Source organism: Adiantum capillus-veneris, chromosome 8, assembly GCF_014529385.1.
Source record: "Adiantum capillus-veneris isolate H3 chromosome 8, ASM1452938v2, whole genome shotgun sequence".
Lineage (NCBI taxonomy): Eukaryota > Viridiplantae > Streptophyta > Polypodiopsida > Polypodiales > Pteridaceae > Adiantum > Adiantum capillus-veneris.
Window position 1 is genome coordinate 115180268 of NC_140938.1, and position 13042 is coordinate 115193309.

At 44.2% G+C, this 13042-nt stretch overlaps 1 protein-coding gene across 2 annotated transcripts in view; it reads right to left on the reverse strand.

Annotated features, from left to right (window-relative positions):
• LOC147452809 (uncharacterized) overlaps positions 1 to 12803 on the reverse strand; it is a 70308-nt gene extending 57505 nt beyond the window's left edge. Inside the window, exons 1-4 of one of the 2 annotated variants that reach the window (XM_086518380.1) lie at positions 11781 to 12803; positions 4905 to 5079; positions 1953 to 2036; positions 1615 to 1856 (exon numbers count right to left, since the gene is read on the reverse strand). In XM_086518380.1, the coding sequence (XP_086374506.1) occupies positions 1615 to 1856; positions 1953 to 2036; positions 4905 to 5079; positions 11781 to 12019 (740 nt within the window). In that variant the 5' untranslated portion in view covers positions 12020 to 12803. The remainder of the gene's footprint in view (positions 1 to 1614; positions 1857 to 1952; positions 2037 to 4904; positions 5080 to 11780) is intronic. The other variant, XM_086518381.1, reaches the window with a different exon arrangement.
• Between the last annotated feature and the right edge of the window lie 239 nt (positions 12804 to 13042).

The following is a 13042-nucleotide window of genomic DNA, read 5'->3' on the forward strand; positions in this document are numbered from 1 at the left end:
ACGTGAGATAGACTTTCATGAACTTTCTAAATGGACTTTCTCGTACTACCACAAGGCATGATTCATACCTACTAGGACCACAACGCATAAGCTCAATTCTTTGTGGGACACTTGTTTTCAATCTATGGTTTACTTGAATGTTCGACGCTAAAGCATCTCAAGACCGATGGACAAATGGAATGCACGCATGCGATGCTAGAAGACATGTCACATGTGATGTCTCTCGTTAAAACTATCTCCCGCAAATTCAATAAGCTTACAATAATCTAAGCATGAGGCCACTAATGTATGGTTATAAGCAAAAACCATCTATTGCTATGGACTCACAAGGGGTTAAGTTGTGTGATCCGTAATGGATTTTCCGTATGCTATGCAAGAATGCTTACGATTGTGAAGGAAAGTATAAAGACACCATAGGATCGCGCAACCTATGCTAACAAGCATAGGCAGCCCCAAGACCGTTAAATACCCACGGACTTTGAAACTCTCAACACCAGCAAGTGCTGTACATTTTCTTTTGGTATTGTGGACCGCTTGAACTCCTAGTGAAGATAAGTATCGGGTCCTATAAGTTGAATCTAGCCTCGCACCTTAACATTCATATAATATTCTCAAATAGCCATTTGAAGGAACGTTTGAGGCAAGATGAACAAGCTAATTCACTTGAGGAAGTTCCTAGCTAAGAAGATACTACTCGATATGTTCCACTTGAACCTAAACTGGTCCTTGACCAAAAAGTAAAGTGGTCTTGTTGGACCTCTTATTCAAATTATTTAATCAACTGGAAACATAGACCTGAGTTAGCTGCAACTTGGGGTTCGGAAAGATCATTGAAGAGTTGTCTCCTCAGTTCATTACCGAAGAAATCGCCAAGGACAGCAATTCAATGTAAGAACTAGTACATACCTAAACATCAGGATGGGTGCCTAAACAGTGTCTTAACCAACGTGAACCAGCCCTGCACGTGAAGACACCCTTGGTTGAAGGGCAGTTAAGGAATCACATAAATAGGACCCTAGGCTGCTTTGTGAGCTATCTTGCGTGATCACCATACTTGGACTATAAATCCTTGGCAATGCTTGCCCAGGCTTTGCACTCTCTCTGAGAAGCTTGTAAGAGTCATTCTAAGAACGTAACCCTCCACCCTAGACACTAAGCATCTCCCCTCGACCCACAAAAACGAAGGCAAGCCGCACGCATCTGAGGGGGAGAATGTGTAGGAGGATGAGTGTGCATGTTGAGTGGGTGGGAGCGATGTAAGAGCAGTATGATGAGGCACAGCGGGCGGGTGATGGTGTGCAGCAAGGCAGAAGTGGGTGGGGCAAAGGCAAAGTTGGTATGATGCCGATCCTGAGAGGCAAAGTACAAAGCTGGAAGTGCACACCCCAAAGCAAGCCAATAGGCTGACCACTGTAAATGCTGATTCAAGCTGAGCCACAAGGGGAAATCTGAAAACTGAAAAAGCTGAAAACGGCCAGGGGAAAAATTCTCTCTTAAAGGTAGTTAAAAATGCCGTAGCAACCTACAAGGAGGGAGGTCTTAAATGAAAAATTATGTCAGCTCAAGCACATCAGAACATAAACTTTGGGCAACAAATGGATCATAAAATAAAACCTGTGAATATAATTGTGCTTGTGTATTGACTCTATTGCCAACACAGTTTGCCCAACATAAAAGCGTGCTTCATCTTCTGTGAGTGTATCTTTCCGCATCAATAAGGTCATCATGTCTCCTCCAGGCAAGTATTCCATAATAAGGTACAGATACTCATCATCTTGAAATGAGTAGTATAGTTTTACAATGCAGTTGCTATCCACTTCTGCAAGGAGGTTCCTTTCTGCCTTGACATGCTCGACCTGTGTCCGAGGTAGATTACGAAAAGTTACTTAAACCAGTTATACAAAAAATCTCAAATTCCCAGAGAATAAAAAGTGCGAGCATGACCATCTGACCTGCCCTCTTCTAAGCATTTCAGACTTTTTCAGCTTCTTCATTGCGTAAACACTCGCTGTTGCTTTTTCTCTACATAGTCTCACCTACACACAAAAAGTGTAATAAAGCCAAATAAGCAATGTGCATGCACATCCAAACAAAACAGTTCTCAATGACTACTTACACAAATGCACGTCTATGTACATATCTGTGTTAGGTATACATACAATGATTACCAATTTGAACAAGTCTCATTAATGTGTGCATGTGTGCATAGTGGGGTCTCGTACGGTCCCCTACATTTTGTACACGTACGACGATGTGCGGTACTAAACGAACAAAAAACAAAATAAGTTGTACGACAACGTTACGTACGTTCAAAATAAAAAAACAAATAATTCTTAAGTCAGCCTCGGCCCTTGGGTTTAAACTTTACACTTAAAGAAACTTGACATTATGAGAGCTTCAATGGGAGCTTGAGAGGGAGAGACCCAAGGGAGAGAAGATGGAGAGGCAAGACTCTAGTCTCTAGAGCTTGTCACTTGAGAGCTAAAACATGGGAGCATTGAGAGCTTGTAAATGTTGTAACAAGATGGAGAGGCATTGCTTAAATAGGAAGAGGCTAGAGCATGAGAGAGGGAGAGCATGGATGATGACTCTTGATTGGAGAGGGAGAGCATAAGAGAAGTGGAGCCCTAGCGCATAGAATCCAATGTGGCTTAAGTGCTTGAATTGGCGCTCCAAAACGGCCCCAAAAGTTGTCCTCAATGGCCCTTGGTCAAGGGTCAAGAACTACCAACGGCTATAAACAGCCACTTAAAATCTGACCATATGGAACGTACTAAACGAACGGGACGGGACGTGATCTGCCGTACGGAACGAGACATTCCGCACGTCATACGAAAACTACCCTGCATGTGTGTGAGGAGAGGAGTGAAGTGGGGTGTGTGTGTGTGTGGTGGTGGTTCTCTTTTTTGTGTGTGTGTGTGAACCAACTAATATCTCGTAGATGTGACCATCTGGTGGGGAGCAGCCCTCCCATTCGTCCTTTAGTTGGTTCATGTCACAGATGGGCCCAATCCAAGGGGAGGGCGGAGGATTTGTTTCATGCATGGCTTGTCTAACGACTCACACAGTATGCTTGCTCAATCCTATTTGCATTTCCTTACTCCTCTCAATATGCATTATAGAAACCTTCAATTCAGCCCTACTAAAGCTTGCACATGTCCATTCAACTTGGAATATTTTTCATCCCTCAGCATTTCATACATTGCATTCTTCTGGGCATAGAGTCTCTTAGTTTATTCCTTTCAAGCTCTAGGTCGTGTGATACAAATCTGTGTCCTTAAAATTGTCTGTATGTCTTTGTTAAGGGCTTCCATCTCATCTAGCTATCTTTCCAGCCACTAAGAGCCCAGAGACATGGTCCTCCCTTATTGGGAAGAGTGTGGAAGGTAGTCAAATCATATTGTCTTCCCTTCACATTGATACGGTGTTCACAGAAGCCTTGATTCAAAAATGGAGAATCCACGCTTCACCAAAACCTGTGCTTAAGAGCCTGGACATTCACCCTTAGCGGACAAGAAACACCCAGAACCTCAGAATCTTCCATGCATAACCATCAAAAAAACTTCCGCACAAGTGAACAATGAAAGAGAGCCATAAATGTCTTAAGCACACAGAATATTTAGTAATGTAACAAGGCCCTAAACATATGGACTACAAGAAGAGGCTAGAACGCTTGCAGTTGGCGCACGATCAAAAGTTACACATGCAAATATGAAGGAGAGAAACTTCAAAATAGAATATAGCATAACAAAAATTAACAGTTTCTGGAATTCAGACAAAAATAAACACCAGCAATAACTTAAAATTCAATCAAACACAAGAGACACACAATATAACTAAACAACCTTACTTGCATGATTGCAAGTATGTTTGTAACAACTTCACCGACATTTGCACCAAGGACAAAGAGACAAAGGGGAAGGACTCGACTCTTAATCTTCAGAAGCTAGCAAAACAGGAGACATACGAAAAAAGTGTGATTTCTTAATTCCATAGAATAAGCTATAAACTAAAAAGAGAATCCAAAGTGCAAAGAAGCCTTACACACAAAAAATGTGAGAAATTCTTAAGAGGGAGAGCAAAGAAAGGAAAGACAAAGTGGTCAGAGTGAACCTAGATACCAGAAGCAAAGCCTCAAAACATGTAAAATGTTTATCAGGAGTTAATAGTAGGACTTCATATATCTTTCAAAGTTAATCTTATATATTTGACTTAGTATTTGAGACATTTACTTGTGGCCTTACAAAGAAAAATCAATTAAGATGACACAATTCAAGCAATCCAACAGATAACAACATGCCTACTGATTTCTAGATATCAAACCCATATCTAAATTGACTCTGCTCCAGATGCAATCTAGGTCAGAATTTAACCTAGTTCCCCCTCTAAAACTACAACGACTCTCACCCCAGTCATGTGATTATATGTCAGCCCGTACTAAACTGTAGAAAATGTATAACAGTTCACATACATTTTGTGTCCAAATTGTCCTAGCATGCATGAATCAACGACAAAAGATATTCTTTCAATATATGAGTTTGTGGGTAGCATGCATGCACCTTAAACCTCATCAAGGAACAGGATCTTAACTTTGGATTACACAAAATCGGTACTAAAATTGGCAAGGCTGAATGGAAGCAGAGCTCTAGAAAAAGCAATCACTTTTTGAGTAGGAAGTTTTCAAGATCTGATCTCACTCCGATGCAGCCATCCCATCATGATTGTCAATCAATCAAAGTTTAAAACAGGCTATTGAAATCTGCAGAACTCAAATAAGAAAAGAAGGTCCCAAAAGATCATGATAGGAATACCAGGTGGAAAACATAGGGATCCACCATAAGAGCAAAAAAAAGCTTAATTAATAATCACTGCTTGATGAGATTTATGAAGGTACAGAAAGACACCTCCCCAAATGCTCCTCGCCCAATTATTGTCAAAAGATCAAAATCATCCACACCCATCTTTCGCCTCTGCAAGCGCATGTATTCTGTCTCTTTCCTGTCAAGGTCTTTCAATAAATTGTTTTGCTCTTCCTCTGTGACATTGGCATGAGCAAGTTTTTGTTCCAAGATGTTGCGTCTACAAAAAGACAATCAATCCACAACACTCCAAGCATTACTACCTTGAAAAGCACTATAAAGGTTACAAAAAAGAGAGCATCAAGACAACTTGCTATGCCCCTGGAGCAAGGGTAAATATATACAGAAAGTTTTGAAGTGCACATTTGATTAATATGTGGGTTGTGGGATCACAGCTTGCTTAAAATTTAAACTAGTTGTTTAGGCATAAGAGGAAAGAAGCATAGGAGCCAAAAAAATGGGCTTATGAAATTTCTGTTGCAAAAAGGGAAGCAGGAAAAATTGTCCACCAAAAACACAATGCAATCAACACACAGACTCCGTGCTGTTGCCCAGTAATAGTTCCAAAAATTTCCAACATGCTCAAAAAACATTCTTATGTTTAGGACATGTGAAACTTTTACACTCTCTCTCTTTATATAAACTCGCAAACAGAAGAGATGCAAACAGATGCACTTCTTGTCAGGGTCCACCTAAGCACTGCCATCCACAAACATGCAGCATACCGGGTTGTCATTTACGAAAACAGGACAACTGAAGTAGCTTAACCTTTCACAGCAGCCTACGATTGTCTCAATTAACCTGTTTCCAGGGAGATCTACAACCTGAGAAACACAGGAAAGCACTGCCTACACTATAATGGACGTCGCTCAACTAAAAGAAGGTACAAAACATAGATTGGCATCAGAGTGAGACCAAGAAGATAAATCTAGAAAATATGATTGGCAAAGTAAACATTTAACCATCCACGTGTGAATGACCAGAGTTGAAAGAAGTAGGCCACTTCATCTCTAGACTTACAGAGCTATGCAGGCTGAAAGACTATAATTAATAAAATCCGAGTCACTAAGGCTGAGAGCAGCAGGTAACTATGCTTGACTATGGTCGCCTTCATTATCAAATCCGGCCTTTCAGGCTCTTTCAACTTTCAACACAGAACCTATTAGAATCTCTCAACTTTAGACCTCCCAAAAAGAAGAGTAGACCATTGTGTTTCCCTCTCCCTGCCCATCCTTAAAGATGAGCTGCAACAAGTCACTCAAAACTCCCTGGCCTCTACTAGTAGCTGCATGCCGGTGGCAATCAATCTTTTGAAGGATGAGCCTTGCTTCCTTTCATTTACCTTTCAGTTGGTACACACTAGAAAGTCAATCGTCAGCTTAAATTCGGCACGTTAACCTTCGTTCAAGAATGTCACTTGTTACCTTACACTTAGCACATTAACCTTAGTGATTCAAGAAGTTCCCAGTGAAGCCACATACTAAACTCCAAACAAAAAACACACTTTGTAGACCCATTATAAGAACTGCAGAATTTTACTGGATGTCAGAGTGCACATGTAACCGGCCAACACCGCATGCCAGGGATGAAATCACTAATGAGACTTGCACAAGACCGATAAGCGACTGTTCACACGCTTGAAAACTGAATTCTGTAGAAGATCATGCTGCACACAAGAGGCGGAGTTTCCCTCAGAGATTATTGGCCCCCAAATATGCGCTCCTGGCAGTATTCCTTATTTTAATATGCTCAAGGCAAGTGTACAACTTTGCGCAAGGAGCCCCCTCTAAGAACCTGAGTTACAACTAGCACTAAGGCCTCATCTTTAACTACCAGTGCAAGAAACAATTTTAAAAGCGAAAGAAACATGGAGCAGCTGCTACACCATCAACCAGCGTCTGTGTGAGCACAATTCTGCGAACACCTGCGCCATGTGAGAGTGGACGAGCACGGAGAGAGAAATGAAATGAAATGAAATGAAATGTTATATTAACGTCTTCAAAAGGCCAAAATGACCTATGAGACCAATCTGTTACAAAATGGTGAATCTAATACCATGTCTGGGTACAAAAGAACTAGATACTACTACTAGAATCCATTCTCATCTGCACTCTGGATATCGAGAGAGTATGGCTCGAATCCTCTGCTGTAGTCTCTGTCGATGCTGTGTAGCCCCTCTCCTCAATCGTGGCCGTCTGGATCTCCGTAGCTCCAGTGCTCGGTCGATGAGAGTGCCGGTAGTGGCCAAATGAGTGTGGGCCGAGCTGGAGAAGCACTCAGCCCGATGTGATCAATAGGGAGGGTGAACCCCCTCTGGGAGCGCCCTGCAACAGATATAATAGATAGAAAGGCAGGGGAGGGGCCACCTATATAGGTGCACAGACCCAGGTAGACCAACCTTCAAAATGCCCCCACGACCCAACATTGGAGACGACGGAAAAAACCCTAAAACAAGGCACATGGACCAAGATTGTCCGACCAGCCAATGTGCCCAAGCTCCGACGCATCTAGATGTCATGCACATGGGTGGCAAACACTAGCCATACAAGCACGTCCTAATCCTAAATGAAGCAACAGAGTGGTGTAACTCTTAACACCCCCTCTCAGCACTTGATGCTAAACAAACTACCAAATGTCAAAGATGTAATGCCTCGAATGAAGACGTCTGCTATGATGTCACAAGAGGACAATACTCCACGAGATAGGAGCACAATGGAGAACTCTAGCTGTAAAGTAAATGACATCCCGAGCAATGTAGGGAACACAAGAGATGTCCCGAATTGTGTTTAGAAACAACTCCTGTCATAGACTCAACATACAGATTCTGACGTAAAGGAGTGCCAATAGGCCTGCAAATGTCCAACCCAGCGGCCAGCCGATGAAGATTTGTGGACACTCATCCAATGAAGATTTGTGGACAATCATCCAATGAAGATTTGTGGAAGCAACTGCAACCGAACATGGGCAAGCAGCCAATCCACCAAAACTCTAGGAGGGTCAGACTAAGAAGTCTACAGCTACCGTGTGCTAGAGCAATCACTGCTAAACTGCACAACCAACAACCAGATGGTGTCCTAGAGTGACCTCCAAGTGAGACTTAGCAATCTCCCTTATGGTCGCTCTCTAAAAAGAGGGATGGCCAGACCAAGATGTCTGCGTCCATTCCCGAAGTCGTCATCTAAGAAAAAGGGTAGCCACACCAAATATGTCTACACTATAATGACTGCATCTCCTGCCTCATGCCCTCCAGTGTCAACCAAAGCACAATCCACGTCGACAATGTCACAAGACCGCAAGTCAAAGTGACTATCCTCCTGTCGAGCTGAGAGATTCATATCGAGTTTGTGTTTTAACTTGCAAAACTTGGACTTGTAGGCAAGTTTGTGGATGGCAGGAAAGAGAACCACTGCACTGCCAACTACGTAGTCGAAAACTGTATGATCTGTTGCATCTTGTGGGTAAACTCCCTAAGGAAGTCCAAGGCACTGAAGCAACACTCCAAACGTTGGTAAAGGTCAAGAGAGTGCTCCTTCATAGGCAGTGTATCTGTCCTACCAACGTCCAATGGTACGTCTATCCGCTAGCGGATGGTGGTGTCTTCTTTGGAAAGTTGAGGTTCCCATATGCCGTTAGCACGGCCCTCTCACATGGTATGTACCCATCAAATCACAAAGCGTTACCCCTCTAGATTCACAACTGCCGATGTCGAACTCAAAGGAAAGGTTCCCCATGGATCTCATGCCCAAAAGAAATGATCAAGCGATGTCGAGGATACCGCAAGCTGAAGTAGTCACAAATAGACCGCACAAACCACCACCGAATGATGTCTTGTTAGTGGGTAACTGTAGCAGAGACAAGGGGGCAAGCTTTCAGCCTGCTGTCCACCCAAATACACACCTGTGAGGGGCTGAAAATGCTGCTGTGCAGCGAAAATCAGCATGCTCATCCGCTCCCGAAACGTACCAGAGCATTGCACAGGTCCAAAATGCATTAATCTCTATGTGCACAACCGTCGAAAGGCTTAAAACAGAGAAAACCTGGCGTAAAGCTCAAAAACAACCACCATATTTCCGTGGTCGTCGTCAAATTGTTCATAGAACCTGTATAGACGGATGTCCAAAGGCTATATCCGATACGCTGCCGCTGCCCACCCGAGCGTATTCTTGATCCGCAAAGGGCTTACCCAAAACCTCGGAAGAGATGCCCTCTCTCGCCCCAAGATGCAATAGAAAGGAAGGGAATTATCTGACCCCATGTGGACAAGAAACTAAAAGACGAGCCCGCAGTCGAAGTGGCAAAGTTGCCATAGGAAAGGAGCCACCGAGTGGCGGGTTGCCTCGTCCATGACCAAGGAAACACTGATGGCCAAAAATCAGCCCATGTAATGTGCAACTTGGTAGCAACCGAAGCAGTAGAACAAGGCCAAAATGAGATGCGGAGGCTTGCCGAAAAGTCTCGTCGTAGGGTAGCCCCGAGATTCACTAAAACACCAGCCTCCAAGAAGTGCTGCCCCAAGCCTAGACACTCAAAACTCAGATGAACTATTGAGTTGATTGGATAACGAAATGAAATTGTGTTACAATAGGCTCCTTATATATACAGGAGACGAACAAACACATATGAATCATTGAATAGTCATGTCACGTGCACATCTAACCCTATGTGCATGTGGACAAGCTATTCCTACATCTAGGGTTTAGGTAGCATAGGAAGTGTTCTGGCACCCGTGTGAGCCTGTACGCAGGCCATGAATGTCCAGGCACTTAGAGTAGCTGATACCCTCTGATTGCACAACCCAGGATCATTAGCATCAGTACCCAGTACCAAGCATGAGAACTTTCCACCGCATGAACCCAGTTTTCTGATCGCGCGTGGGACCAAAGTAACAGGGAACGGGCGGAACAGGGCCCTCCCGTTCCCGGAATGCGTTCCCAAGCCCAGTGCCTCCTCGAAACGGAAACGGAAATGGGAACGGGAAGGGAACGTCGAACAGGAACGGGAACGGGAACGAAACGACGTTCCCTTCCTAGGCATAACCGGAACGGGGCCCTCAATGGCCAAAACAACAAGTGGAACGCGAAACAGCAAATCCGGAACGCCAAAGTTTGGAAATATGGTTGTTTGGGACAGGTCCTTTGAACTTTTTGGGGGATGTTATTTACATCCTCTCCTATATCAAGCTCTCTACCTCACCCTCTCCCTCGGGCCTCAAGGCTGCAAGCCTTAATTGAAGTCAAGCCGCGAGGCTCAAGCTCCATCCCTCCCTAAAGGAGTGTTAAGCTCCATCTGGCATCCCTCCCTCGTGTAAGCCTTAACCATTATTGAAAAGCATGTCTACATAAGATTTTACTTCGACTAATGGGTGTGTGTGGCTCTCTACTAACAATAGGTTGAATTTAACTTAATTTAAGCATATTGTAAGTTTACCATTTTGGCCCCCGTTCCCGTTCCGTCATCCCGAGGACCCCTCGTTTCAAAAACGTCCCAGAGCCCCCCCATTCCCATTCCCCGTTTCCGTTCCGTGTAACTTTGGTGGGAACCACATCTTATAAGTCAATTAATTAATAACAAATTATCGTTTTTCCAGAATCATGGAGCCTCATCTGCTACTTCTTGACCCAAATTTTGCACCTATATATGTCAACCAAGGGGCGCTAGCAAGAAGCAAAAGAAGCAAAGACACGAGGAGGGCAAGCACCTAGCAGATCAACAGCACCCTCAGGTTCTCCAACGTTTTCTCTAGAAGCAAAAGCCTGGCATTTTTGCCAACAAACATCAGCGTTTGGAGGGGGGTTTGGGACCCCATTTGGTGTCCTCTCTCTCTCTCTCTCTCTCTCTCTCCACACATACATGCCTCTATGTACACCGGATGTTTTGTTATTACCCGGTCACCCCCACATCTACACACCGGATTCTTTGTTATTACCTGGTCACTTACCACACTACACTTTGTGCACCGGATGCCGTTATTACCCGGTCATTTTGCACATACCAGATATCCAGAGGATATCCACATTTTTGTACATGGATTTGTCTCATAAGCCAGTTTTCTTTGGCCTTTTGAAGACGTAAATAAAATCTCTCTCTCTCTCTCTCTCTCTCTCTCTCTCTCTCTCTCTCTCTCACAGTTTTGGTCATTGCAAGATGAGTGACTAGTGAGTGCTCAAGGTTCCTTTTACTTTGGAGGGAGGGAGAGCCTTTACCTGGGACACATATTCAGTATCAGAACTGCAAAACACTTGAGAATCTGACCCCAGGAAATCTGACCCCGGGAATCCTAGGAACGCGGTCCCGCCTCATGCCAACCTATTGGGTGGGCAACACCGTGGAGTGCATCGCCGAGAAAAGGTACGTCTCCCTCAAATAGTCTACCTCAAATACGGCCGGGCACAACCACAAAACAGACCTCACTGCTCCTAAGAGTACTAGAGCCACCACCAGACTGAAATGTAAGAGGGTAGACTCAAACCACAATGAAGCCTAGCACCATTACACCTTGCAATGTTAGAGAGTATGCTGAATTGTCAAAGCTCCTGCTAGCCAAGGTCCAACCACCCCAAAATGGCCACCTAAAAATTATAAAACAGGTGCATATAGCATCAATCGATACACAAGCATATTGGGCATGGTGAGTCTAACAAGGCTATACCGTATCAATACAAGCACACCCACAGCAAGTATCATCTAAGGGTCAGTGTGGGAAACCTTCTTCCATGATATGAAGCAAGAATTAAACACAAGTCACCTCTTATATCACTATGATTAAAACTTTAGTTGCCTTTCGTGAGCATCCAAACCCTCAAGAGTAACTCTCAAGATAGCAATCACGGAGAGACTGCCAGGCACGATTCGTAGCAAATTTACTGCTACATGAAGAGCTCCATCAAAAGCAGATATGTGACAAAATGGAAAACTATGCACCTTTCCTTCCGTTCCTGCAAAATCTTCATTTGAGACTTATAGTGGTTCTCAATGTGCTGTTTTGCTGCAGCAACCTTCTGTTTGGTGACGTTGGAGAGCACCTCCTCAGCAACCTCAGCCTTCCCATTTGCACTAAAGCCATCACGTAAATGGTCTGATCCCTGGGCATCCTTTTTCTTACCGGATACTCCCTTCGATCTTTGCTGAAACCTTTGAAACCAGCTCCTCGGCTCTTCCATCAAAGCAAAAATTTACGGCCCAGCAAGACATAAAATGGGGTTCGCAATGCGTGGTATGTAGCGTACGCACAGCAGATTCAAGGCCATTTTGGCTGGCTAACGTGAGCCCATAGAATTCGCCAGTTTCGTATTCAAGGATTCAGAGCAAGGAAAATTGGGGTTATGCAAAAACGCAGCTCGACCTGATCAAAACCTATGCCTTGTACAAGTTCACCATAATGTCAAGTCTGATCACGAAGAATTAGGGATTTCACGGAGATGACTGAAACTCCCCTGTGTGTGCGAGAGTGAATGAGTGTTGAAAGTGTCTGTGTGAGCATGTGCTTGAGAGACAAGGTGGGTGTGTGTGTGTGTGTGTGTGTGTGTGTGTGTGTGAGAGAGAGAGAGAGAGAGAGAGAGAGAGAAGCGCTAAAGCAAGCTAGCAATGATAACCGATTCAATCAGAAAAGAGAGGAAAGGAAGAAGGCTAGTCTCTGTTCGATCACCGCAAAACCTTGAGGGTCGAGGCGCAGCGTGCGCACGTGTGTAGGGAATGTGTGTGTGTGTGTGTGTGTGAGAGAGAGAGAGAGAGAGTATTGCGCTAGGTGTTGAAATTGAAAATTGTTTAATAAAGCGGCCCGACGAGGGAGAGAGATCTAGGGTTGAAAATTCCGCAGCAGCAGGGAGGGAGGAAGACGAAGGAACTGGAGCCGGATCCGAGGTGGCAGTAGTATGCGAGGCCAAGCATGGTAGGAGTGAAGCCATTTTCCCCACAGCATTGCCGGCAGCCTCGTCCAATTAACCTTCACACTCTGCTTTTGTACCTTACCTACATACACTCACAAGAGGACAAAGTCCACTTCCCTTCATATTTATGCTATTCATGTGCCATTTCCACAAGACCTAAATGAGAGTTAATATGCAAAACGATATGATCTAGGATTCTAGGGTACTTGTATATAATCCCTCACCTACATTACAAACTAGGAGGGATGTGTCCCCTCCCCCCCCCCCCCCCCCCCCCCCCCCCCCCCCCCCTCTCTC